At 43.4% G+C, this 26,656-nt stretch overlaps 2 protein-coding genes and 3 non-coding genes across 7 annotated transcripts; all 5 read right to left on the bottom strand.

Annotated features, from left to right (window-relative positions):
- Positions 1 to 4,323: 4,323 nt before the first annotated feature.
- On the bottom strand, positions 4,324 to 4,972 carry RNASE4 (ribonuclease A family member 4; the record flags this gene model as incomplete). The annotated part of the gene is given in 1 exon segment (NM_213936.2): positions 4,324 to 4,972. A coding segment is annotated over 1 exon segment (444 nt). The 5' UTR covers positions 4,955 to 4,972.
- A 4,549-nt stretch (positions 4,973 to 9,521) lies between these two features.
- ANG (angiogenin) lies at positions 9,522 to 22,852 on the bottom strand. 3 transcript variants are annotated; one of them, XM_021098367.2, is made up of 3 exons: positions 22,774 to 22,852; positions 22,372 to 22,469; positions 9,522 to 10,180 (listed from the first exon to the last, which is right to left on the bottom strand). In XM_021098367.2, the coding sequence occupies exons 1-3, from the start codon at positions 22,820 to 22,822 to the stop codon at positions 9,719 to 9,721; spliced, it is 609 nt and encodes a 202-aa protein (XP_020954026.1). In that variant the 5' UTR covers positions 22,823 to 22,852; the 3' UTR covers positions 9,522 to 9,718. The 3 variants fall into 3 exon arrangements, with proteins under 3 accessions (XP_020954026.1, XP_084822954.1, NP_001038038.1); XM_084966828.1 differs by lacking the exons at positions 22,372 to 22,469; positions 22,774 to 22,852 and adding an exon at positions 22,521 to 22,699; NM_001044573.2 differs by lacking the exons at positions 22,372 to 22,469; positions 22,774 to 22,852 and having other exon boundaries at positions 9,718 to 10,182.
- Positions 22,853 to 23,064: 212 nt separating this feature from the next.
- Positions 23,065 to 23,136, bottom strand: TRNAP-UGG (transfer RNA proline (anticodon UGG)). The gene has a single exon. It is a non-coding gene; the product is annotated as a tRNA-Pro (tRNA).
- Positions 23,137 to 24,016: 880 nt separating this feature from the next.
- TRNAY-GUA (transfer RNA tyrosine (anticodon GUA)) lies at positions 24,017 to 24,106 on the bottom strand. Its single transcript is given in 2 exon segments — positions 24,017 to 24,052; positions 24,070 to 24,106. It is a non-coding gene; the product is annotated as a tRNA-Tyr (tRNA).
- A 1,054-nt stretch (positions 24,107 to 25,160) lies between these two features.
- On the bottom strand, positions 25,161 to 25,233 carry TRNAT-UGU (transfer RNA threonine (anticodon UGU)). Its single transcript has one exon. It is a non-coding gene; the product is annotated as a tRNA-Thr (tRNA).
- Positions 25,234 to 26,656: the final 1,423 nt, after the last annotated feature.

Here is a 26,656-nt window from a genome sequence, read left to right on the forward strand (position 1 = left end):
GCCTTCAGGATCTGACCAGGGGCAAGGAGTTTAAGAACCGCCCTTCTGCTAGTTTGAATAAGCACCGTGACAGTCTTAGTTTGACTTTATAGGGTCAAATACTCTCTTACTGGATACCAAGAAGGACCTACTATTGAAGAAAGAGGAAAAGGAGGTCTTTTCACACTCCCACTCCCCTTGGATGATAAAACTGTAGCCCACCTAATCCTCAGGGCAGAGCCTCCTTGTCTGCCTGCTTGCATCTCTCACAAGCGTCCTATCTTAATAAATCTATTTCTTGCCTATCACTTTGTCTCTCACTGAATTCTTTTTGCGCCGAGGCACAAAGAACCGAAACCCCAGTAAGTCCAGACAGCAGGCGAGTGATTCTAATTTAAAAACCTTGGGTTCAAGTCCCAATTTGGATTTTTGCTAGGTTGAAGTCATAAATGCTGTCCGTTTCAGTCCCAAAATACTATCACCAAACTATCACCAACATCATATTTTGTCTTTAGCTAAAGATAATATTTAAGGCAGGGCCTTGGGCATTGGGGGAGTTTTACTCAGCTTTCCTGGCTATCTCCCATGCATATTGGAGATACACATGTTGTTAAGCTTCTATTTGCTTTTGGAAAAAAAAATTTTTTTGATAGAAATTTCAATTAGGAGTTCCCGTAGTGGCACAGTGGTTAACGAATCTGACTAGGAACCATGAGGTTGCGGGTTCGGTCCCTGCCCTTGCTCAGTGGGTTAAGGATCTGGCGTTGCCATGAGCTGTGGTGTAGGTCGCAGACGCAGCTCGGATCCCGCGTTGCTGTGGCTCTGGCATAGGCCGGTGGCTACAGCTCCGATTCGACCCCTAGCCTGGGAACCTCCATATGCCACGGGAGCGGCCCAAGAAATAGCAAAAAGCCAAAAAAAAAAAAAAAAAAAGAAATTTCAATTAAATAGAGTCAGGAGACCAGAAGAGGGAGCTCTTTTGCTCTACAAGGATAGCAGAGCCAACAGGAAGAAGAAAGATTTCCCCTTGGAGTTCCTGGCATGGTGGCAGTGGAAACAAACCCAACTAGGAACCGTAATGTTTGATCCGTGGCCTTGCTCAGTGGGTAAAATATTTCTTCTTTCCTGGCCCAGACAATAGAAATGGTCACCTCTCAACTTTCTGGTTGTGTATTTTTTTAGTTGATACATGTTAGTAGCAAATGTCGTCCTGTTTCTTCTCTCTCTTTTTTTTTTTTTTGTTTGTTTTTTTTTGTCCATTTCTTGGGCCGCTCTGGCAGCATATGGAGGTTCCCAGGCTAGCGGTCGAATCAGAGCTGTAGCCGCTGGCCTACACCAGAGCCACAGCAACGCAGGATCTGAGCCGTGTCTGCAACTTACACCACAGCTCATGGCAACGCCGGATCCTTAACCCGCTGAGCAAGGTCAGGGATCGAACCCGCAACCTCATGGTTCCTAGCTGGATTCATTAACCACTGAGCCACAACGGGAACTCCGTGTTTCTTCTCTTTGAATAGGAAATGTGTCATCAGAATTAGATGGGGAATGCTAGTGTTTATAAGGACGTGTTGGTATTGACAACAGCTTTTGTACACTTTAAGCCTTAGCTCATGTCAAGTATTTCGTGAATAATAGGGAGTCATGTGTCATAGACTGAATAGGAGTATCTCAAAGGACACTGTAAATCCAGCTATTCTGGAGGGAGAGTAAAAAAGCAGGATTCTGGACACGAAGGTTTGGAGGACTTGAGAGATGACTCTAAGAGAAAATAAGGTGGCCACCATGTGCTCATATACCCAGAGCCCTTCCCAGTAAGTCAGTGCTATCTGATTAATGTTGTGGTTGGTGTGTGTGGGTCGGAAAAAAGAATTTTCCAGCACAGCCAGTTCTATCTTCTTGAAGGGGCCTTGAAGTGCAACACAGATGACTGTTAGGTTCATCCTGGGAAAAACAAGTCTTAGCTCTAGGCTCTCGCCTAGCTCCTGGAGAGACGTGACTAAGACAGGACTAAGTCTTCCCAAAATCATGTAACCCAATCTTAAAGACTACCCCACTCCCCAGGAGAATGTCTAAACTTCTGTTCATATCCTAACAATTCTCCCAAACAGATTGGTCTGTTCCTTTTCACTCTATTTACATAAGAAATGGCCAATCAGCTTCTGCACAGAAACCCCCTTTCTTGGCACCCACATATAACCTCTCTCCTCGAACAGGCTGACTGCTGACCTCCCCTTGTGAGTCAGCCTGGCAGTACACCCCGCTAATAAAGTCTTTTATGTCTGAACTCGGGTCCTGTCCTTTTGGCCAACCTTACAATGACTTAAATCAAGAGTGACTCTAGGGAGCTCCCTTCATGGCTCAGCAGTTAACAACCCTGACTAGGATCCATGGACATTTGGGTTCAATCCCTGGCTTTATTCAGTGGGTTAAAGATCCGACTTTGCTGTGAGCTGTGTTGTAGGTTGCAGACATGTCTCGGATCCCCTGCTACTGTGGCTGTGGGGTAGGCCAGCAACTGTAGCTTTTATTCGACCCCTAGCCTGGGAACTTCCAGATGCCGTGGGTGCAGCCCTAAAAAACAAACAAACAGAAAAATTGACTCTATAAATGTAGAAGCAGGGGGAGACACTACTAAGGCTAATGTGTGAAGGGCAAGCTAAGAAGGAGATACATATTATATCTATTAATAACTTTTTCTGGGAAAAATCCCCAATTCAAATTCTTCTGGGTAGTTAAGTGAGGGACAGTAGATTCTCTTGAGTTCTCAGAATTTCCACTACTGTTAGCTCAAAATAATCCACATGCCAACGTAGCACACTTGCGGAGGTTTTTTTTTTTTTTTATTTGTACCGGTGACATATGGATATTTCCAACCTACACCACAGTTGTGGCATTGCCATATCCCTAACCCATTGTGCCCAGCCAGGGATGAGCTCCTTCAGGACGCCTCTCTTGAACCCCTAGTTTTTTAACAGGTACTAATACAGTACTGTATACTTAAAGTGTACTAATAGGGTAAATCCTATGGGTTCTCACCACACACACAGAGGTAGCCACATGAAGTGACAGTCATATTAATTAGCTTGACTCTAGTGACTATCTTAGAATGTATATGTATACCAAATCAACTTGTACATTTTAAATATAAACAATATCTTTGCTGTAACACAAAATGCTTTCAGTTCAGTCCTTTCTCTTTCTCACACATACCATACACATCAGGATCCATGAGGATGGTTCTGGTCCCTGGCCTCGCTCAGTGGGTTAAGGATCCGGCGTTGCCATGAGCTGTGGTGTAGGTCAAAGATTTGGCTTGGATCCCGAGTTGCTGTGGCTCTGGCATAGGCCCCAGTTACAGTTCTGATTGGATCCCTAGCTTGGGAAGAAACTCCATATGCTGTGGATGCAGCCCTAAAAGACAAATTTAAAAAAAAGACCAAAAATAATAAATAAATAAATAAATAAAATAAAAGAGGTTAAGAGGGGGAGTTCCCGTTGTGGCTCAGCAGTAACAAACCTGACTGGTATCCCTGAGGATTCGGGTCCAATCTCTGGCCTCACTCTAAGGATACAGCATTGCCATGAGCTGTGATGTAGTTCACAGACGAGGCTCAGATCCCATGTGGCTGTGGTGTAGGTCAGTGGTTACAGCTCCCATTTGACCCCTGGCCTGGGAACTTAAAAAAAAAGACAGAAAAAAAAATAAAAGGGGATAGGAGGGAAAAAATAATCTCACACAGAAGAACATCGTCTTTTCAAATAACTGAAATTTAAGGTATTTTATTTCTCTTATTATAAGGAAAGCATGAAAAATCTTTCAGAGAGGAAGAGAGAATGCGTCTTAATGACCTAGTACATTTTAATACTCTGATTTACTAGGGTGACTCAAAAGTTTGAGAAGAGGAAAAGAAAATTCCTTGTATCATTTCTTGATCTTATTAGACCCAAACACAGCAAGCTTGCCAAATTATACAGATATAGCTCTCATTTTGTCAGTATATATTTCTAAATTTCTAATGCTTCCCGCAGTAGCTGAGCTTTGGGAATAACAAAAACCAGATACTTTCAAAACATTTCTTGTGATGAAGTGGAAAAAGCCTGGATTAGTAGCCAGTAAAATTGGATTTTTGTCTCAGATTTTCTACTAGCTTTTTGGTTTTAGCAAATCCCTTAATTTCCGGCTCTTGCATATTGCAGTAGCAGAAGCAGCCCAAGGGTGCTGTGGTATTCAAATGAGGTAACTTAGATAAAAACACCTTGAAATTCTGAAAGTGCTAGGTAATGACTAAGTTCCAGAGGATACAATGTGAGAGCTAAGCTGACTAATAAAAGGAATCTTATTATGTAAAAGCCCAGACTCATTATAAGTTTGTCTCATCTTTCTCTTTCATGCTATATATTTAACAGAATGGGTTATATATAAAAAAAGCAGAGGAGGCAGAGCCTGGGACAGCTCAAAGGCATTACTCATTGCTGTTTTAGGAGCAAGTTAAAGGCCAGTTGCTGGGCCATAACCCCTGCTGGGGAGCACCTATTTGTCAAAGTGCACAGGCACCTCTGGATTACCCTCACAGGCAATGACAACCCGTCTAGTGCTGGCCATGGCCCGGTATCTGCAGTTGGGAGCCCTGGAACTTCCTGTCTCCCTGCAGTCTGTGACCTTCACCACGCCCTCATGGCAGTTCATCTGGCCATTCTTGCACTGAATATTGGAGGTGCTGCAGATACTACGAATGTTCCAAATGTCTTCATGAATGAAAGTGTTGAAGCGCTTGCAATAATGTGAAGTCATCTTCCGTCTTTGCATCATCAAGTTGCAGTAGGCATCATTGCCACCTGTCGCATCAGGGTCCACGTGTTGCCGCAGGAATCGTTGGTACATGCGATCCTGGCCATAGGAGGGCTGTACCAGCCCCAGCCCCAGCAGGGTCAGCAGCAAGAGCAGAAGTAACACATGGGTCCTCTGGAGAGCCATCACTACCTTGGAGGTGCCTAGGGAGAAACCAAGAGACAGAAAAGACCATTGCTGATTTGACAGGAAGTGAGCAACCCAAAGCATCAAGGACAATTTTTGGAGAGTCAGACGGGCCCATTTTCTACACGTGCAGTCCAGAGTTGGCCCCAGATGAACTCCTAGTTTGATGTGTATGGTTACTACTGTCCTTTGTTTTCAAAGATGCTGCTTCATGATGGCAGAGCACATTGTGTGAGTGACTGAAACAGCTGACGAGGGACCTGTACTTTATTTCTCTTTCTGCCTAGCCTTATGATAATGACCAGGATCAAACGTAACTAACACGCTTTTAAATGCCACCTTTTGCCTATTCATAGAAAGATACAAAGTTCTACGTCATATTCCTGTGCCTGCAGCTGTAGATACCAGATGTGGACTTAATAGGGAGGGAAGTAAAAGACTTGTGGGACACAGGGTGACAGGAAGAAATGATGCCTGATTTACTGCTCACCCAGGGCCACTGGATACAACGTGTGAAAGTACACTTAGCACTTGGTTAAGAGCTTCATCATGATAATGTATTTTGGGTTGTTTTTCCTAAATCTAATTTTGCACAGTTCTGTCTAATTCCTACCATCCTCCTTCTTTGTGACCAACAATATGTTTTCGTTTTTTTTTTTTTTTGTCTTTTCTTGGGCCATACCTTCAGCATGTGGAGGTTCCCAGACTAGGGGTTGAATCGGAGCTGCAGCCACCGGCCTACGCCAGAGCCACAGCAACGCAGGATCCGAGCCCGCATCTACGGCCTACACCACAGCCCACGGCAACACCGGATCCTTAACCTACAGGGCGAGGGCAGGGATCGAACCACAACCTCATGGTACCTAGTCAGTTTCGCTAACCACTGTGCCACAGTGGGAACCCCTGTGACCAACAATATGATTTAGCAAGATAACTAGCTACAGAGAAGACTGAAACTATTCATACAAGAGCAAACCCATGGCCTCAGTCACACTAACTGACTAACATAACAAGACATGGAAAAATATCAGGAACAGAAGGCCAATGGGTGCATCTCAAGGTTCTTACAACAGAAAATGAAACAACTTGCAAATCATCCCAACAAATCCTTTTGGGTCAGAGCTTGCCCCGAAGGCTTTCTCCACTGCCCCACCCACATCAAATCTCAGTAAGAACTTTTTTTTGATACTGTGATCCCCAAAACCTATTTCTGTCACACTGTGTGACCTTGGGGAAATTACTTAACCTCTCTCAGCATATTTGCTTATAAATAAAAATGAGCATAATAATATCTATCTCTTAGGAATGTCGTGAGGACTAAATGATATAAACGATAAAATCAATGTAAAGTGCTCATCACAGTGCCTAGCTTATGTTAAGTGTTCAGTAAACACTGGCAGTTTTTTTTTGTCTTTTGTGGGCTGCATCTGCAGGATATGGAGGTTCCTAGGCTGGGGTCTAATTGGAGCAGCACCTGCCGGCCTACACCACAACCACAGCAACACAGGATCGGAGCCACGTCTGTGACCTACACCACAGCTCATGGCAACACCAGATCCTTAACCCACTGAGAGAAGCCAAGGGTCGAACCCTCAACCTCATGGTTCCTAGTCGGATTCGTTTGCCCTGAGCCACAACGGGAACTCTGGCAATTATCATTTTTACAATTTCCTTTTTTCTTGGTTTCCTTTGTTCCCTCCAGTTGGATAAAATAATGATTACACCGAATGCATGTAGTATTGACACACTTCCCTTATTTTGTAGATACTTGTATTCCCAAGAGATTAGAAGGCTGGTGCCCCACCCCCACCCCTTTGGGCCCTATCCACAGCCTGTGGAATTCCCTGGCCATAGCAATGACAACACCAGATCCTTAACTTCTAAGCCATCAGGGAACTCCCTAGAAAGCTGTTTTGTTTTTTTGTTATTGCATTTTTTTTATTACTCATGAATTTATCACATCTGTAGTTGTATAATGATCATAACAATCCAATATCACAGGATTTCCATCCCATAGCCCAGGCACATTCCCCCACCCCCCAAACTGTCTCCTTCAGAGACCATAAGTTTTTCAATGTCTGTGAGTTGGCATCTGTTCTACAAAGAAGTTCCGTCTGTCCTTTTTTCAGATTCCACATGTCAGTGAAAGCATTTGATGTTGGTGTCTCACTGTGTGGCTGACTTCACCTAGCATGATAATTTCTAGGTCCACCCATGTTGCTAAAAATGCCAGTATTTTTTCCTTTTAATGGCTGAGTAATATTCCATTGTGTATATGTACCACCTCTTCTTGATCCACTCCTCTGTTGATGGACATTTAGGTTGTTTCCATGTCTTGGCTATTGCAAACAGTGCTGCAATGAACATCGGAGTACATGTGTCTTTGCGAGTCATGGTTTTCTCTGGATAGATGCCCAGGAGTGGGATTGCTGGATCCAATGGTAGTTCTATGTTTAGTTTTCTGAGGACTCTCTGTATCGTTTTCCACAGTGGTTGCACCAATTTACAATGCCACCAACAGTGTACTAGGGTTCCTTTTTCTCCACACCTTCTCCAGCACTTACTGTTTGTAGACTTTTGGATGATGGCCATTCTGGCTGGTGTAAGGTGGTACCTCATCGTGGTTTTGATTTGCATTTCTCTAATAATGAGTGATGTTGAACATCTTTTCATGTGTTTTTTGGCCATCTCTATGTCTTCTTTGGAGAACTGTTTGTTTAGATCTGCCCATTTTTTGATGGGGTTGTTTGTTTTTTTGGTATGGAGCTGCAGAAGGTGTTTGTAAATTTTGGAGATTAATCCCTTGTCAGTTGATTCATTTGCAAAGATTTTCTCCCATTCTGTGGATTGTCTTTTCGTTTTGTTTAGAGTTTCCTTTGCTGTGCAGAAACCTTGATTAGGTCCCATTTGTTTATTTCTGTTTTTATTGTCATTACTCCAAGAGGTGGATCTGAGAAGATGTTGCTGTCGTTTATGTCAGAGAGTGTTAGAAAGCTGTTTTTAGGCTACAATATCTCAAATAGAATTTATGCTGTGTCTCCCTAGACAAATGTTTCCTCTCCAAAGCACATGGAATTTTTTTCCTTTCATTTCACAATTCTTCAAAGGACTTGGCTTTTAGGGGCTTTTCTTCTCTTTTCCTTGCAAAGTCAACAAAGCACAGCATATTAGGATTTCAATTCCTCAAATGATTTTCCTGAGATTAAATGACTTGCCTGTGACTCAACATTTCATTTGGAACAACATTTGGTTGTGAAAAAGACCAAGAGCCAAAATACTAGGATTGGCTAGTTCTACCAATTGGCTGGCTACCCAGCAGCTAGTTCCTTCAGCAGGTGGGGAAGCACCCCCAATCCCATTGCCCCAGGAATTCCTGGAAAAGTGTTATTTGTCTGTCCACATTAAGACTTTAAGTAGGCAATAGACTGTATGGAAGCCCCTTTGCCTCATATTAGGGAGATGAGGTTGGAGAACCTGAAAAAAGGATCTAAATAGTCTACCAAACTCTGGGACTTTTTTGCTCCTTAAAGGTTTTTTGATTTTCTAGTAAGACAAATGTTCTAATAAAAGAGGTTTGGGAAACTCTTCTCTCTCTTTAGGAAAGAAATGACGTTATTTTCACTTTTGAAATAAATTAACTCAAGACAGATATTCATGTTCTGAGTGTGAACTCGTAAACTATTTCTCCACCCTTTCCTTCCTCTGTAAATTGAATACTTTCAGCGAGGCTAGGCTCTTTCTGGCACCTGGACACTGGTCTATAACCTAGTTATTGAGGAACCAGGGTTTTTTGGCCTATTTTAGAGCATGTAGGCAGCAGGAGAGACCACCATGGGAAATACTGTGATCGTTATATTCACTCATAAGATGGCAAAACTAGTGATGTATAACTGTAATCTATTAACTACTTTCTAAATAAAATATCCAGGTACCGATTGAGGAAATTAGGTAACAGAAACTTACTCACTGAACTTATGCATATTTTACAGAGACTGTCTGTTAATCCAAGTTTATATTTGCTTGAAAACATATCCAGTAGAAAAAGGATAAAGGATAAGCTTGGAATCTTTCTATGACCTCCTTAAGAACTCTGAGTTGCCGGACATCAACTGATAAAAGATTAAAGAGAAATATGAGAACATCCTGGGAGAATTCCATTCAAAGTATTATCAGATTACTTTCTGCTTAAGGTAAGAGGTAGTTACCCTGAATGGATTTTGGTATTCATGCAGGATTACAAATGTGTGTGTGTATCATTAATTTGTTAGTATTTAGTCCAAAACTCTTCTTCCTAAGGCTGAGCATTTATAAAAGTAATATTGTCTTATTAGGTGACAGTAAAACAATTTGCTCCTCCTAAAAGTTATGCTTAGTGGCCTTGAGCCCTGGAATTTAACAGTTTTACCTTCACAGAAAGGTAAAGTCCCCCTCCCTAATGCCTGATAAGGACCTCACTGATAAGGAAAAAGGCGTTTCTATTCCATCTAACACTCAGGCGGCGGCAGCTGAATAGAGAAAACGTGGAAAGAATGATAGGCCAAGAATCAAAGAAAACTTTGATTCTTACTGCTTTCAGACATGTTTTTATTTATTGAACATATTGTAGAACAGAAAATGAAAGATCAGACACCTTATTTTCTAGACCACTGGCAATGAATCTTGCCACCACTATTCGGTGGAAGGCTGGTGGCGGGGGCTGGAGTAGGCGTGTGGGGGTGTCTGGGGGATCCAAAGCAAGGAAAGAAGAGCAGAGCCAGATCTGGGCTACTGGCTTGTAATGATAAAGGACTCATCAAAGTGGACAGGCAAGCCATTTTCACAGGCAACAGCTATGGTTCTGAACCCTGCTGTGGCCCTGTACCCACATGGAGGCCGGTTGGACCCTCCCTTATGCTTGCAAGTGGTAATTTGGAAAGGAGACTTGCTTCTTCTGAAATTGTTGTAAGGCTCTCCATTCTTATCATTACAGATGGCCTTGATATCATTCCTCGTGCCATGAATAAAGGTGTTGACCTCTTTGCAGGGTCTGGTCAGGCCTCGTTGCTTCATTATGCTTTCACAGTATCTGCCATCCCGGCCCTTTGGTTTGGCATCGTAGTGCTGGGTCAGGAAGTGTGTGTACCTGTCTTCATCCTTAGCCAGGCTCAGCGGGGCCAGACCCAGACCCAGCATGAAGACCAACAGCAGGGGGCCCAGCAATATCACCATCTCTTCCAACAAAGGCTCCTGCCAAGGGCAAAAGGAGAAATGGTAGGGGCACTGAACAGCATGGCCCAAGGCGTCTAAAGGGTCAGGGACTTTTCTCTCTGGCAGAGCATTATGAATCAGGTATCCTCCAGCATCTAAATATATCTTTTTTTTCCTTTCCTCATTAGTCTCATGTGTCTCGTCAATCAATTCTTTCGGAATGTCTATTTACAAGTTTCCTAAACACGACATACAGTCCCAATCACTCTTTTTAGCCCTTAGGGTCACTGAGAATTTACCTATCAGTTGCAGCATTACAAAATCCATTCACATTCTTTAATTCATTTATTAACTAATGTACTTATTTATTTTATTATTTTTAAAATTTTATTTATTTATTTTGCTTTTTAGGGCTGCATCTGTGGCATAAGGAAGTTCCCAGGCTAGGGGTCAAATCAGAGCTGTAGCTGCTGCCCTATGCCACAGCCACAGCAACACCAGATCCGAGCCTCATCTGTGACCTACACCACAGCTCATAGCAATGACGGATCCTTTATCCACTGAGCAAGGCCAGGGATTGAACTCGCATCCTCATGGATCTTAGCTAGGTTTGTTAACCACTGAGTCACAAAGGCAACTCCCTTATTTATTTATTTTTGAAACCAAATTTATGTTTACCAAAGGGGAAATGTGGGGGGAGGGATAAATTAGGGAGTTGAGATGGATATATACACTCTACTATACATAAAATAGACAGGTGACAGGACCTATTGTATGTAGCAGAGGGAAATCCACTCAATACTGTGAAATAACATGTATGGGAAAAGAAACTGAAAAGAAATGGATACATGTATACACATAACTGATTCACCCTACTATATGCCTGAAATTAACACAATTTTGTAAGTCAACTATATTCCAGCAAATCAAAAGAAAAGAAAAGAAAGACATATTGGTCTCTGCCCCCAGTTCCCAGCACAGGGCTTCTGAAACATCTATAAATTCCTAAAGATGAGCGCACTTGGAGCATCTTTGGTTCTAATGAGGCAATTGGTGGGTTCCTGGAGGCTCCTGGATGGGAGCTGGTCACTAGAGAGACCAAACTATTAACTAATTTAATAACAAACTTTACACAAACCCCTACTGGGTACCAGCCACTGTGTGAGGTCCTGGAACCCAAAGACCATTAAGACACACCAAATTCCTCCCTAATAGAGGATGTAGCATCCATGGGGAAGGGATGGGAGCAGCAATTTGTTGAGATGAGACTGAGTTAGATAGGAGGGGAGAGATCTGAAGAAGAGGACTTTTAGAGAAACTTGAACCCAGGGAAGAGGGTAATCAGAGAACAGATTCCACGTATCTATCAATCACTCAGTTAACTGTGAAGAGAACAGTGAGAGCAGTTTCAATCTGCACGAAAGGAAGCAGACCGAAGTCCCCATGAAGTAGGTGGTTCTTGGCCAGAGGTGGAATTATTACATCCTGCTTAGAAAGAACAGGGAGGAGCATGGAAGGGTCCACGTAATGCTGGGGAGTGGGTCCAGGGGCAACTCCTATAGAGGACTGGAGGAAGAGGAATTGAAGCTTATTCTAAGGAGCTTTTTGCCTTGGGAATAATTTGGATAATTCTCAGAGAATATTTTCCAGTTTCCCTTGCATACATGCATAGACTGTTTACAACAGGCAAATGGTATTGCTATGTGATTAAACAAACAAATAAATATAAGGCCTTCCTCAAATCAAAGGCCTTATGATTTGCTGTAATGATTTCTTAACAACTTCCTTAAAAGAAGAAACGAGGAAGAGCTGCTCTCATCTCTCAAGAGCTGTCAACTCAAACTAGAATTCACACCTCCCAGGAGTGGTGTGTCAAAGACACTCCCAAAGGGTAAATACTATGCTTTCTCCTGGGGCACAATTTTAACTCAATGAAAGAGAATTAAACAGCCATAGATTATAACAAAACGGAAAACAAATTTCTCATGAGCCACTCAGACTTTATTTCTTATGAAACTCGAAGAGCTGAGAATTGAAAGACATTTGGTGTTTTCAGCAGGTAGTTTCTTACTATACCTTCAGTTCTTTGGAGAAAATCTGGAAGAACAAAGCTTTTAAACCATCGTAGTCCTGCTCTACATTATACCAAATATACATGAATGATCTCACATCCAACAATAACAATCTTTCCACTATAAATTGGAAACTGATTTTTATAATTTTGTTTTTCAAATTGCTCGTCCCTGAGTGACTCATTCAATCTCTCTATCTTTTTTAGGGCCAAATCCGAGGCAAATGGAATTTCCCAGGCTAGGGGTCAAATCGGAGATTCATCTGCTGGCCTACACCACAGCACAGGATCTGAACCAGGTCTTCAACCCACACCATAGCTCATGGTAACACCAGATACTTAACCCACCGAGCAAGGCCAGGGATAGAACCCACATCCTCATGATTACTAGTCAGGGTCGTTACTGCCGAGCCACAAACGAAACTCCCCTAATTTCTTTCTTTTACATGCAGAGATTCCTGGGCTTCGGTGACAGTGCTTGATTCTCAACCTGCTGAGCCATGAGCAAACTACTTATTTAATTTTTTTTTTTTTTTTAATGGCCACACCTGAGGCATATGGAAGTTCCCAGGCTACGGGTTGAATCGGATCTGCAGCCACTGGTCTATATCACAGCCACAGCAACTTGGGATCCAAACTACGTCTGCGACCTATACCACAGCTCACAGCAACACTGGATCCTTAAAACCACTGAGCTTGGAGTTCTCTTGTGGCGCAGTGGGTTAACGAATCGAACTAGGAACCATGAGGTTGCGGGTTCGTTCCCCGTCCTTGCTCAGTGGGTTAAGGATCTAGCGTTGCCATGAGCTGTGGTGTAGGTCGAAGATGTGGCTCGGATCCCGAGTTGCTGTGGCTCTGGAGTAGGCTGGCAGCTACAGCTCCGATTCGACCCCTAGCCTGGGAACCCGGATATGCCGTGGGAGCAGCTCAAGAAAAGGCAAAAAGACAAAAAAAAAAAAAACCCAAAAAACAAAAAACCACTGAGCTGGGCCTGGTATCGAATCCAAGTCCTCATGGATACTAGTTGGGTTTTTTTACATGAGCCACAGTAGGACACCTTCATTTCTAATTGGCCATAATTTCTTGGCAGTCACTATACCTACTGAGAAATTTTTAAAATGGGAGAAAAATTTGACCTTCAATTTATTATTAAATGTAATATAATCTTCATGAACCCTAAATTTAAAAATAAATAGTACACTGTCAGGACATTAATTCTTAATTTTTATATTGTGCTGTTCTTGTATAAGCCAATAAACATATTTTCATATTAAATATTTTTGTAGCCCTTAAAGAGGCCACAAATCATAGCACTATAGTGATGCCTACAGTGAGGCTAAACATCCCTGGGAGAACTACTGTGAATCTAGAAAGACAAGAGGAGTTGGGGTTCTTCTGGTTACATGGAAGGCCTATGACAGGGTGAGCAAAGCGATCTTGCTTTCTCATCAGCATTTGGCATTGATCCTTGTCTGTTTCATCGTAACTATAGACAAATTTAGTATACTGCTTAAGAATTACCAAATTATACAATAAGAAATTCTTTTGGTCATTTCTCAACACTGAAATAAATAAATAGTAGCTAAAAAGATTTCCATTAAGCACATAAAAATACAATGTGTAACAGAAGCATCAAAAGTGTGTTCTTGGGAGAATAGCAAGAAAGTGGTACACAGGATTTCCTGTTGTGGCTCAGTGGGTTAGAACCCAATTGATATCCATGAGGATGAGGGTTCAATCCCTGCCTTGCTCAGTGGGTCCGGAGTTGCCCTGAGCTGTGGTGTAGGTCGCAGACTCGGCTCGGATCTGGTGTGGCTGTGGCTGTGGCATAGACTGGCAGCTACAGCTCTGATTCAACCCCTAGCCTGGGAACTTCCATATGCCACAGGCGTGGCCCTAAAAAGCAAAAAATAATAATAATTTTAAAAAGGAAGATAGAAAGTGGTACAAAATCGGGAGCGAAGAGCCACCCCTAAAAGGATAACAAGTATTCCTACATGGCTGCTGCTGCAACACAGCTGCTGGGCTGCCATGCTACCTATTTGCCGAGTTCTTCATATTTACATCGTTACATGTTTGCATCTCCAGGATGGGTTTTCTCTTTGTAGTTTTTTGAAAGACAAAGTTTTGTTGAATTTTCATCAATTAAGTCTCTTGCTCTGCAATGAACAAATATCGCCTTCTAACATCAAAGGCAATTGTAAAATGACAGGCTCTCAAGGTTGGAAGGATCCCTAAAGGTCACACAGTGAAGACCTGTCTGCCAGAAGCCAGAATTCCAGAGCTCAGAAATCAGCAAGTAGAACCTGAGTTGGTAGTACCCAAAAGGGTCGTTAGGTGGCAGTGGTGGATAGGAATGTTGCCAGTGTCGTCCAAGCTGTAGAGGAAACTGGGTTCTTGTAGATGCTAGTACTGCACAGGGAGGGGATATTGCTGTTGACCAAAAAGAGTGTGAGTTGGCAGACCTGTTTAGAGTCTCTGTCCAAACACTCTATGCTTTAGATATTAAGACCAAAGACACCTCACAAGATACAAGTGTCAAAGCAAAAGTCACAAAGCTTAGGATATGTCCCCAAGGACATCACAAAATAAAGATTGACCTCTTATCAGATTTCATGGGTGCCATTCCCAAACCATTATTCATGTGATCTTTAGCAAACAATTACCTGTTTATTTATCAGTGTTTCCTACTGGTACAAAATTTACAGGAGGGTAGAGTTCCTATTATTCATCTTGAATCATAGTGCCTGCCTCACAATAGATCCACAATAGCAATTTTTTAAATGATCGAGTTCATTTTCCTTTCCAGGCCTAACTTTGTTCATATAGAAAGTGAAGGTAGTAGACCCTTCAATAGCTCAGCTGGTAGAGTGGAGGACTGTAGTGGTGATAAATTACTGTCATCCTTAGGTCACTGGTTTGAGTCCGGCTCGAAGGAGGTGATTATATTTTGGAGCTCCCGGCCTGGCGCAGCAGGAACAAATCCGACTAGGAATCCTGAGGTTTCGGGTTTGATCCCTGGCTTTGCTCAGTGGGTTAAGGATCTGGTGTTGCTTTGAGCTGTGGCATAGACCAGCACCTGTAGCTCCGATTAGACCTCTAGCCTGAGAACCTCCACATGCCATGGGCATGGGTCTAAAAAGCAAAAATAAAAGTTGCTAGCTCTAAGTGTGAAGGTTCCCATGATTCATGACAGCCTTTCTAGTTTCACCAGCAAAAGTTCAGTGACCATGGGAACTGTAAAGCTAAGTTTGTATAAGTTTAGTTGGTGACACAAGGCACTAGCTGGAAGAAAGAGATGATAGGATGACCTGGAGCCCAGTCTCACTGATAGTATCATCCCTTAAGGCTTGGTGTGTGAGCCAAGCCCACACCACCTCTAGTTAAGGCATTGCACTGAACCTACTTCAGGGCTTTGCATCCTAAAAAGCCACTTGCTCTTTGGGAGGTTGAAGGTCCTCATGTCCCTTTACCTAGGGAGGTAAAGGAGTGTCTTTGTTCCTGATTTACAGAATTTGCACATTCATTCTGTAACAACTCTGCTGTTTGCTCAGGCTTGTTGTAATCCTGACTCCCTAAGACATCCAGAAACCAAATCGCAGCAAGTACACACCACAGCCACCACTATCTAACACCTGCTCCCCCACTCAAAACTTCCTCACTCATATATTCAGTTCTCAATTCCACCCCCCCCCCAAGAGAGGTGAAATGGAATTGGGAGAAAACAAATAAGGGACATTATTTGCAGTGTAGAAGTGAATCTCTTGTTAGGCCAAGAGAGTAGAGCCTTGCATTTGGTCAAGGATGCTCAAATTCATTTACACATATCCTTCTAGACCTAAGCACTTAACTGTCAGTGAAATTTGTTCCAACTCTTCTTTAGACTAATTTTTTCCTTTGTCTTAAACCAATCTCTCAGTCTTTACAAAAATTAACATTATCTTCCTCTCCCTGCCAGCAATATTTTGTATTCAAGGGATCTGTCACTTTATGTACCAGAGGGATGCGATAAGAGACTCAACTGTTTATGATGAGTGACTATGGTTAGAATTTCCATAAATATAGCTTCACACTTTGATATGTTCTAGGGCAATATGCCCCCCAAATGAAAGCATTACCCCAATGTGTATTCCTCCCTTTTTTTTCTTGCCTTCTTTCTTCTCTTCAACCTGCCACTGTACTTTCTTTTGACTTTGGAATGTGTTCCACTTTGTTTTTAGAGAGCACTCAAAACTTTCTTAAGGAAAGAAATTAGCAGAGAAAGTTATGAAAAAACAGAGCTGAAAATATTTACCTTCTGTTTCTTTTTTGCCCTTTTTAAGGGCTGCACCTGCAACAGATGGAGGTTCCCAGGCTAGGGATCAAATTGGAGCTACAGCCGCTGGCCTACACCATAGCTCAGCAATGCTGGATCTGAGCCGCATCTGTGACCCACACCACAAGTCATGACAATGCCTGAACCTTAACCCACTTATCGAGGCCAGGGATTGAACCTGTTACGGGTTGCATTTGTTTCTGCTGCACCACAACAGGAACTGCTGTTTCTTTTCTTGTTGAAACATATACAATGCTGAAGATGCCCTGCAGCAAATGGCTTTCCCAAATCTTTGCAGATTTTATTATAACCTAGGAACACCTCCTAAATCTCCACTTGCTCCTAGTCTTGCTAATTTCCCTTTAGCTCTATATAGGATATCCCAAAAGAACTGTTTTCTTTTTTTCGGCCGCCCCTTGGCATATGGAGTTTCTGGGCCAGGGATCAGATCCAAGCCTCAGTTGCTACGTGAGCTACAGCTACAGCAACAAAGGATCCTTAAGCTACAGTGCCCAGCCAGGGATTGAACCTGTGTCTCAACACTCCCAAGACACCACTGATCCCTTTGTGCCACCATGGGAAATCCTAAAAGAAATGTTTTCATTTTAAACTTTGGATTCTAACTCATTTTCTTCTTAATTCATGAGCTTTGGTATAGAGGCTTTAAAAGGTGGGAAATCGTTTCATTGAAATGGATGGACAGCTAGAAATAGTGTATAAATATAAATACATAGCTTACCCCGGAGGAAGAATCTTACAAAAATCTGGGAGTTTCCCTCCAAGTGAAGAGAGGTTCCAGCTGTTTGTTCCTGGAGATGGGTTCCAGCTGTGTGAACCCAGAGGCTCTTCCTGGTTCTGATTATATAATGATCAGATGAATAGGGTGGAGAGATTAGATCTAAAAATACCCAATCCTGGCAGAGACATGAAAACTAAGGACACTGCTCTTGGACGAACAAAAAGAGTCATTCACCTCTTCCCTGGACATGATTAGGTCAACTATTAATACACCTGAATGGATTAGAGACTTGTTCTAGGAGGGAAAGTTTGGGAAACATGGCCTTTGCCCCAAAGTTGTCTTTTTCTGATGTCCATGACTCTTACTCTTGCCCAGGACAGGACCAAGATTTCATTATTCGCATGCAGTGGTCTGGATCCTGAAGATGTGGTTTCCTCATGTCAGCTCCAAGAGTTGCTTTGGAAGAAGCCTGCAGAGTGAAATGGGGGTCTCCCAGCAGGATGGTGTACCACTATACTATTTACTGACTTTTTTTTTTTTTTTTTTTTGCTTTTTAGGACTACACCCGAGACATATGGAAGAGATCGAATTGGCGTTGCAGCTGCTAGCCTACACCACAGCCACAGCAACACAGGATCCTTAACCCGATGAGCGAGGCCAGCGATTGAACTGGCATCCTCATGGATTCTACTCAGGTTCATTAACCACGGGGCCATGATGCAGATATAATTTGGTTTCATGAAAGGGTGCTAAGTAGGTTTCTCAGAACCAGGAAAGCACTTCCAAAGAAGGTTATGTGACAGCTGTTAGAACCCTGTCCCTGACTTCAACCTCCCAGCTACTAATCCTTAGAAGTATCCTCATATTTCCTGGGCCTTTTATCCTTACCTGTCCACAAATGACTGACTGTGAGCACTCAATCTTCTGTTCCTTGTAACACACTTGTAAAATCGATTATCTCCTCCATCGATGTAACACTGACATTTTATCCACTCACAAAGTGGATCCATTGCCTGCCTCCACTTAAAAAAAAAAAAAAAAAATTTTTTTTTTTTTATCTCAGTTCCCAGATTAGGCTGCAGTGGTAAAAGCATGAGCCCTAAGCACTATATCATCAGGAAACTCCCTAGCCTCTAATTTTAGAGTTATGCAGTAGTGTTGAGAGGCAGCCTTCAGCCTCTGAATACAGTGGCATCCTTTTTCTGTCTCTAGGATTTCACTTGGCAGCCTTTGGAGATTTTGCAAACTGCCCACAAGAGCTGACAATGCCAAAAGCAAGTTAGGTGAACAGTGAATGATTGCTTTCATTCTAACTGTTTTTCTTTTCCCTGTAGCACAATGAGGTTATGATGAAATAGAAAAGAAGATTTTGGACAAAAAAAAAAAGAGAGATAGAGAAAGCTTAACTATTTCATTAAAATTCATTTAAGCGCTTATTCAAAATACTTATAATGAGGAATTACAGTCAACCCTCCATATCCACAGGTTCCCCATCCTTGGATTCAATTGACCACGGGGAGAAAATATTTGAAAAAAATTTCCAGAAAGTTCCAAAAAGCAAATTTTTAAAATTTGTGGTGCCCCGGCAACTATTTACATAGCGTTAACATTGTATTAGGTATTATAAGAAATCTAGAAATGATTTAAAGAGGAGGGAGGATTGTACAGATTATATACAAATACTATGACATTTTATTTAAGAGACTCGAGCATCGGATTTTGGTAAACTTGGGGGGGGGGTCCTGGAATTAATCCCCCTAATATTGAGGGATGACCACCTAGTCTATTAATGAATGTCAGTAACTTTAATAGATGTGAAGTACTGCCAATTTTTAAAAATGCTCACATATAAACTTTTTTTGGACATACATCTCTTTTTTAAGACATATAGGTCCTTATGGGCCTCTGCTTTCCAATTGTTTGAAAAAGCCACTGTTGACATGTCTTCACATCACAGGAAACCTGAGGGGGTCTCCCAGCTCATAGGACTATATACTTGCCCACACCTAAGTGTCACCTCTAATTCCTTATAAATTTCAATGGGGATCTGGGCAACATACTATTACTCTGCTGCTTTTTAAAACACAGTTCTAGGGTTAAATATTGTGTCCAAACTCAATATTTTCAAACTGTGCAGTTTTATCTTCCCAAAGTAGTGTATTACTCACTTTACCATCTTTCCCTGCAAATATAGGACCCCAAAGCGTTAAGTATTAACTGCAAAGTTAGGTGAGGCTCCTCTTCTCTCCTCAAATCAAGCTATTTGGAAACCCAAGTGTATGTGAGCACAGCAAAAGCCAATCAACTGCCTTTCCCGAAAATCTCATGTATTTTTTAAATGTTCTGACAGCTTGATCTTGAAAGCCATCTCCCTTTTCCTGAAATGTTTTTCTGCCTCTGCTTCAAGCCAATGGTTTCCCTGCACATGGACACAGGAAGCATGGGTTCTCCTTCTAAGGTCTCTAGTGTTCCTGTACTTTTCCCTTTATACAGAGTACATACATTTAATTAAGACTAATTATAATAATTGACGCTGGAGTTCCTTTTGTGGCTCAGTGGGTTAAGGACTGAGACATAGTCCCTCTGAGGACGTGAGTTCAGTTCCTGGCCTTGCTCAGTGGGTTAAGGATCCATGGGCCTCAGCTGTAGTTCCAATTGGACCCCTAGCCCGGGAACTTCCATATGCGGCAGGTGTGGCCATGAAAAGAAAAAGAAAAATTAGGTGGCAGAGGGAAGGTGTTAATCTCTAAATTCCTTTATAATTCTAACACTTTTCAGGTCTATAATCAGGAAACTTATTTAGTTACAAAAGTAATGGTTAAAAGCGGATGAAGCCCATATGGAAAGAAGGATCATACCTTCACCTCCAGGAAGTGGGGGACATTATTGATTGAGGGAGGACAGGGACGAAGTCCTGCTGACATGCCTAAATTTCCAAAGACAAACATGAAACATTCAGTTTTCAACAAACTCTGGACTCTGTACCGAATGGCTCTTTCCCAGTCATGTCAGGGTGTTTTTCTGAGAACAGTTGTTTACAGAGATGGTTCTTTGCTCAAATACAGATTAAATTAAAACTAAAGAGGGGCTTCGCCAGTCTACAGGGGTCTGTTTTCTTGGCCATCTACTTTATGAATCACACTGGCAAAAGCTTCCAGCAATAACTTGACCAACTTCCCTTGTTTTGCCTGCTTGTATCCTCACATCTGCTCAAGAGCCAGAGTCAGTCCTCTTTTCCTGGAGTGATTTTCCCAATCCTCTCTGGCAAACTATAGTTCTTTCCCACATACCTTCTTTCATATGAGTCATGTTACCAACATCCCACAGTCAGAATAAGCAGAGGGGCATCAGAGAATGTCACCCCCTATTTTACAGATGAGGAAACTGAGGACCAAAGACAGAACATGTTTTGCTCAGTGAACATCTGCAGTTCCAAGGCTAGAAACTTCCCTGTGCACCACACAGCTTTCATATTCCACACTAGTAATTTAGAGGAAATCAAAGTTAATTTTAAAGGTGCCAGTGAAAAAGTTTCGGTTTAAGGGAAAACTACTTTGGATACGACCATATATTCCAAAAATATTTTACTCTCTCTCTACCTGTGTTGCTTGAAATAAAGTGTCTTACCCTTGTGCACTAACTAGTGAGGAGCTTTGTAGTTAAGTAGCTCTTTGAATAGCGGTGGCTGCTTCTGGGAAGTTTGCCATTTGCTATTCAGCTCATTAAGTCACTTGGGTCTCTAGCGATTACATTCATGATCACATTATAAGGTTCCTAAGGACAGGTCTTGGCTCTGTTGGGGAAGAGAACATTTTCTTTTTTTGTTTATTTTGTTTTGTTTTTTTATCTTTTCCAGGTCCGCACCCACAGCATATGCAAGTTCCCATGCTAGGGGTCTAATCGGAGCTGTAGCTGCAGGCCTAAGCCACAGCCACAGCAAGGCCAGATCTGAGCTGCATCTGTGACCTACACCACAGCTCATGAAACTCCGGATCCTTAACCCACTGAGTGAGGCCAGGGATTGAACCTGCGTCCTCGTGAATACTAGTCAGATTTGTTTCCACTGCAACACAAGGAAAACTGGGAGAACATTTTCTTCTACCCTTCCAGGTTCTTCTGGCTGGTCTAAGAATCAAACTGACAGGAGACAGATTAACAACAGAAGATCGAACAGATGTTTAATGATATGTATACATCAGAGAGAGAGGAAAACTTAAAAACTTGCCAAAATGGCACAAACTCTATTTAAATTCCACCCTCAGCTTTAAAAAAAAAAAAAAAAAGAGAGAGAGAGAGAGAGAAGAGTCACTTATGGGAGGTTACTAGGAAAAGCAGAGTAAACAAGGGTAGGGTAGTTATGCAAACTTAAGTCTTTGCCTCCTCCAGCTGGCAAGAGTTTGCAGATTTGGTCATCCTCTCTCTTCCTGGTACAGAGAGGGAGACACCCTTACAAATGGAGATTTCCCTTATAAATGTAAATGTTTCTTACAAAAGAGTAACATACTAAGTTTCAGGATTTTTTCCCTTGTCTGCTGTTTCTTAGAAGAATAACCAGCTTAAAATAATGTGCCAAAGAGACATTTGGGAGGGGTGGTGGCAAATTCTGCTCTCCTACAGCTCATTTGAGGTTTTCCCAAGCCCCCGAAAGGTGCTAAAACTGTTTTTACTGTCCTTCCTAAATAAGCCCGGTGTTGTTACCATTTGATGTGCCGTCGCAGAGTAAGAAAGCTGAGGATCTCAAAGTTCCAGTAAGAAAGCTTAGAGAAGAGGCTGTTGCCAAAACGTCTCAAGGAATTTCACAACTGGGTTGGGTAAGGGCAAGGAGACAAAGGAGTAAACAGAAAACGAAAACAAGAATTATGCTCCAAAAACGACAAGGCTTGTTTCATAAACCTGGTTATCAACTTGGGTATCAAGCAAAGGATCCTTAGTCGTGACAAGGTGCGAGCCTCCCCGGATTTCCCTTCGGTTCACCAATTCTGGGGTCCCCCATTGAGCCCATGTTCTGGGCAATAGGCAGTCACGCTGGCTGCTCCACTCAGCTGCGGAAAACAGGCATCGGAGTAGGAATGTGGAATCTCTAACTCTTCAAAAACAAGACTTACCTTCCTTCCCATTCCTTCGCTCCTCCAGTTGGGTTCCTCAAACGCCTCGCCAGAAAGCGCCACACTGCCTCTGCTAAGCCCAAACGCCCGGGATAAACCTACCAAAAAGGAGAAGGAGGAAGAGCAGAGGAGCAGGAGTGTAAACCCACCTCGGCCTCGGAACAAGTCTGCAGAAAAGGGCAGGACCGTGGAAAGAGCAGCTTTTGTTTTTCACCCGCTTCTTCCTCCCGGTAAAGACGTTGGGCAGTCGGTAGAAACGCAAAGGTGCAAAGAGGCGAGGAGGGTCGGAGGGCGAGCCTTTTGTAGTTGGGACCTCGCCCTATCTCTCCCGGGAAGTGAGGCCCCTCCTTCCAGTACCCGCCTCCCAAGCAGAAAAGCAGACTTCTGAAGCAGCCCCCTCACCAGGCGGAGCGGGTGTGTTCCTGCCTGGCTGGGGAGCGAGCCTGGACATCCGAGTCCCACGCTCAGCGGCCGCAAGGACACGGCCTCCGGGGACCCTGGCCCCTGCTCTTGGGATCAGCGAGAGTCCAGGCAGTTTCATCTGGCACAGGCCATCAGCCACACCTACAATGTGTTCGATCAGTGTATCTCTATTTTGTAGAATAGTTCATAAGTGCTAGAAAGTTTGTACAAAACTGAACTTTCCAGCAGTTCCCAAAGAGTGGGGGGAATATTTTTTTAAAAAAAGCAGTTGGGCTCGTCCGGGATTTGAACCCGGGACCTCTCGCACCCAAAGCGAGAATCATACCCCTAGACCAACGAGCCGCTGTGGCTAAGTGCTGCGCACATTTTCTCAGAATCTCATTTTTCCTTCAGCAGTTGGCGGAACCCTCTGGAGATTTTTCTGCTGTGACATTTACTTTTGGTTTTGCTTAGCTCTTCCCTCTTCATGAAACCTCAGGTCTGACTCTGATTCTATTCTCCTCGATTCACATCCTGGACTCCTCCAGATGACAGATGGGATTAGAAGAGGCAGCTTTTCAGACGTCAGGCCACAGCTCTGAGCTCCAACAAGCCCTGCCCAGAGGAATCTAGCCTTGAGCTCCAGCCTGCGAGTAGGCTGAAGAGAACCGACTTGGAGCTTGAGAGGCCCGAGCTGGGGTCATTTGCAAGACTGTAGGGTCCTGAGCCCGGACAGACGCGAGGGATGTATATATGTCGGGCTGCTACTACGTCGAACAAGTACAAAATCCTAGGAGTAGGACTGATGGGCATCAAATACGGGGAATCAGTATTTTGATCTGCTGGAAGTGAGCCAGTCTGCTGCTGATTTCGAAAGTCCAGTCCCCTCGCGGTTTCCCTCAATCAAATGTTCCATTTCCCCACACCTTTGCTAAAATTGCTACCTTAGTCTGAAATTCTCCAAGGCTCATCCCAATTCACGTCAAATCCCATTTCTCTTTCAGCTCAAAATATTTTTGCGGAACTGTGAAAATCTATAACCAGCTGAAAAAATTGAAAGAGCCTCCTCCCCCGCATCAACGTATGTGTGTATAACGTGAACAAAGGTCTTATGAGTTGGTCTGGCAAATTAGAGTCAGGGGGGCGTGCAGGACATACATACTCTGTGCCAACGAGAGGTCTCGGGTAAGAAACCGAGTGCAGTGACTTGACTTGTTCTGTGAAAACCCCAAAACATCATCCCTCCTTCGAGCCGGAATCGAACCAGCGACCTAAGGATGACTACACCAGGAAGTACTACAGTCCTCCGCTCTACCAGCTGAGCTATCGAAGGAAGTGTTGAAACACTGTTTTTAGAATTCTGTATTGAGGACATCGATAAACAAAGGCCAGTGAGTAATGGCCCACTAGTCGCGGGGGAGTGGATCCTACGGAGCAGTCAGCTTGGGAGAAATTCTTGCATCCACAGTTCTGGGGGCAGCCCCTCTGGAGCTGGATTCTCCTGCTTCACGGACGGGTTTTTAGGTAGGGCCAACCAGTGGGCTCTTTTAAGTAGGGCCAACCAGTGCATCTCGAGGCTGTTTCTGGATGGGGTAATTTACTCGCCCCCGGCTACTGTTTTCACGTAGTTTGCAGCCCTGGACCTCCTTGGCCAGATGTGCGTCAAAATCGGGAGGGATCACCCGGGCATCAGATAACTAGGGGCTAAGGCTGTGGGACACACTGTTCAGATCGCGCAACTGCGAGCCAGGGGAAAGGATGGGTCTCGGAGCTCGAGCCTGGGCCTGTCATTTCCTCACTTCTGTGCTCTCCTCCCAATGCAGGAGCGTTTGCAAAAGCGAGCTTCTTCTTTCTTCCGCTTACAAGTCCTCAGCGTAGGGGACGGAGAGGATGTGATGTACAATACATAAGGCCAAGCCCAATGTTGCAATGAGAATTGACTCTTGGAGAAAATATTTAAAGGTTTTTCAAAGAGGAAGTCACAGTTTCTTTGAGACAGTAACGAATTTAGTGACTCAAGTCTCGACTCTAATTTTTCCGCTGGGATACTGAAGAGCTCGAAAACCCATTGAAGCGTGAAACCTCGGACACCCTACAATCTTTGGGACGCCTAAACGCTGCTCTCTCCCTTAGGGGAGGGGACCTTGTTCTGGGCTCCGACTCTGGCAGTCCTGAGGGTTCTTGCTGTGTGTCCACATAGCCAAGGCGTCAGCGGTTTGTAGCAGACTCCGCCACAACCCAGGCATCTATGTAGCCCTTGCGCATTAGTACCGGAACCTAGTTCAGCTCGGGAAGTCTGGGCAATGGTGAGAAGGTATAATTACCAGAATTTCTGCAGAGATTAAGTGGCTGCTGAGAATCCTTTAAAACAATAAGAAACACAAAGTAGGCCCCAGCGAGATTTGAACTCGCGACCCCTGGTTTACAAGACCAGTGCTCTAACCCCTGAGCTATAGGGCCTCGTGAACAGATACTTTATCTCTTTCTCGGAAAAGGAACTCTTTTATGGGGGGGGCTTTATTAGCGTTTTTGCATGTGCAAAGCAAATAAAACCTGAACGTCGTTTCAATTTACTTCCCAATTATTGAAACTCAGTTTGTAGGCTTTTGCCCAATATGGCAGGGCGGTGCTGGAGGTGATAGTGATAGAAACCACCACCACTATTTTAAGATTACTGAAATCTGCCCAATCTGACACAGTCTAAAGCAGTGAAAGCTTTTCGCCCACACATTCTTGCAGATTGTGTAAATTAAAAAGGGAGACTCGGCATAGAGGAACTTGCCAACCACAGATCTCGGAGATAAAGCCTGGACATCTGCATTTGATTTTCTCCTTGACTCAAGCCATCCAATGACATGCAACCATCTGCCTTGAGTTCCTTAGACTAGGGACCTCTACAGCTCCAGTCTCGGTGCAGAGCAGGCACTCATTACTTCGCTGTTTAATTCATCCCTTCATTCAATAAACAATGGACCCAATTCTGGGCTAGGCTCTGAACTTAGGAAATAGGCATGCAGCTATGGTCTCTACCTGGAAATCACTGTCTTAGTCTTGTATAATAAAAGAACTTTAGTTTTCAGGAAAGAGAACAATGACAGGTAGCTGTGATGGGGCTGTGGACAGTGCCAAGGTTCACAAGCATACAAAGGGAGCCATCACAGAGGCAGGCCTTAAGGAAGGGATGGGACTTTAGCTGCGTTTTGAAGAAAGGTTATGATGTATACAGGTTTGGGGGCATGGTGATCCCTGGTAGAAAAATATTTATGAGCCAAGTTGAAGAGAGAGACCTAGGCACTTAAGCCGCCAAGGCAGAATCCTGGCTGGGGCAGATGCCGGCTCTTGTGGGAATGAGGGAAAGTAAGACAGGATAGCAGCCTACCAAGACATTTCTGAAATGAAGGTACACCCTTTACAAATTGCACGTGGAAATTCACCAAGTACGGATATGCAGAACGAATTGAAGGGAAGAGAAACCTGAGTCAAGGGGATATCAGAGATTGGCCATGGTGCAGATCCTCAAACATAAAGTGCAGGGGAGTAATAGTCATGGGATTGGAAAGGAGAGAATGAATGAGAGCGATACAGGTTAGACAGTCTACTGAACTTAGACATGAATAGAGAAGAAATAAGAGAAAATAAAGAGGAAAGAGTCAGGGAGGATTCTCAAATATCATACCTTGTAAAAGCAATATGATAGAGGAAAAAAAATCTAAAGGAGAGATGGGTGTCTGAGAAGGCAGAGGGGTGAATAAGAGCTAGGATTTAGGTAGGCTGAATTTGAGGTGTGGACGGAGGATATCGGAGTTTAGACAGCCAGGAAACTCTGTCTAGCATTCTGCAGACTGATAGATCAAGGTTAGATCAAATTACATCAGTCATTCAT

Source organism: Sus scrofa, chromosome 7, assembly GCF_054392235.1.
Source record: "Sus scrofa isolate SSC_HxYL_T2T_F1_AM1 chromosome 7, Sscrofa_HxYL_maternal_Yorkshire_Landrace_v2.0, whole genome shotgun sequence".
NCBI lineage: Eukaryota > Metazoa > Chordata > Mammalia > Artiodactyla > Suidae > Sus > Sus scrofa.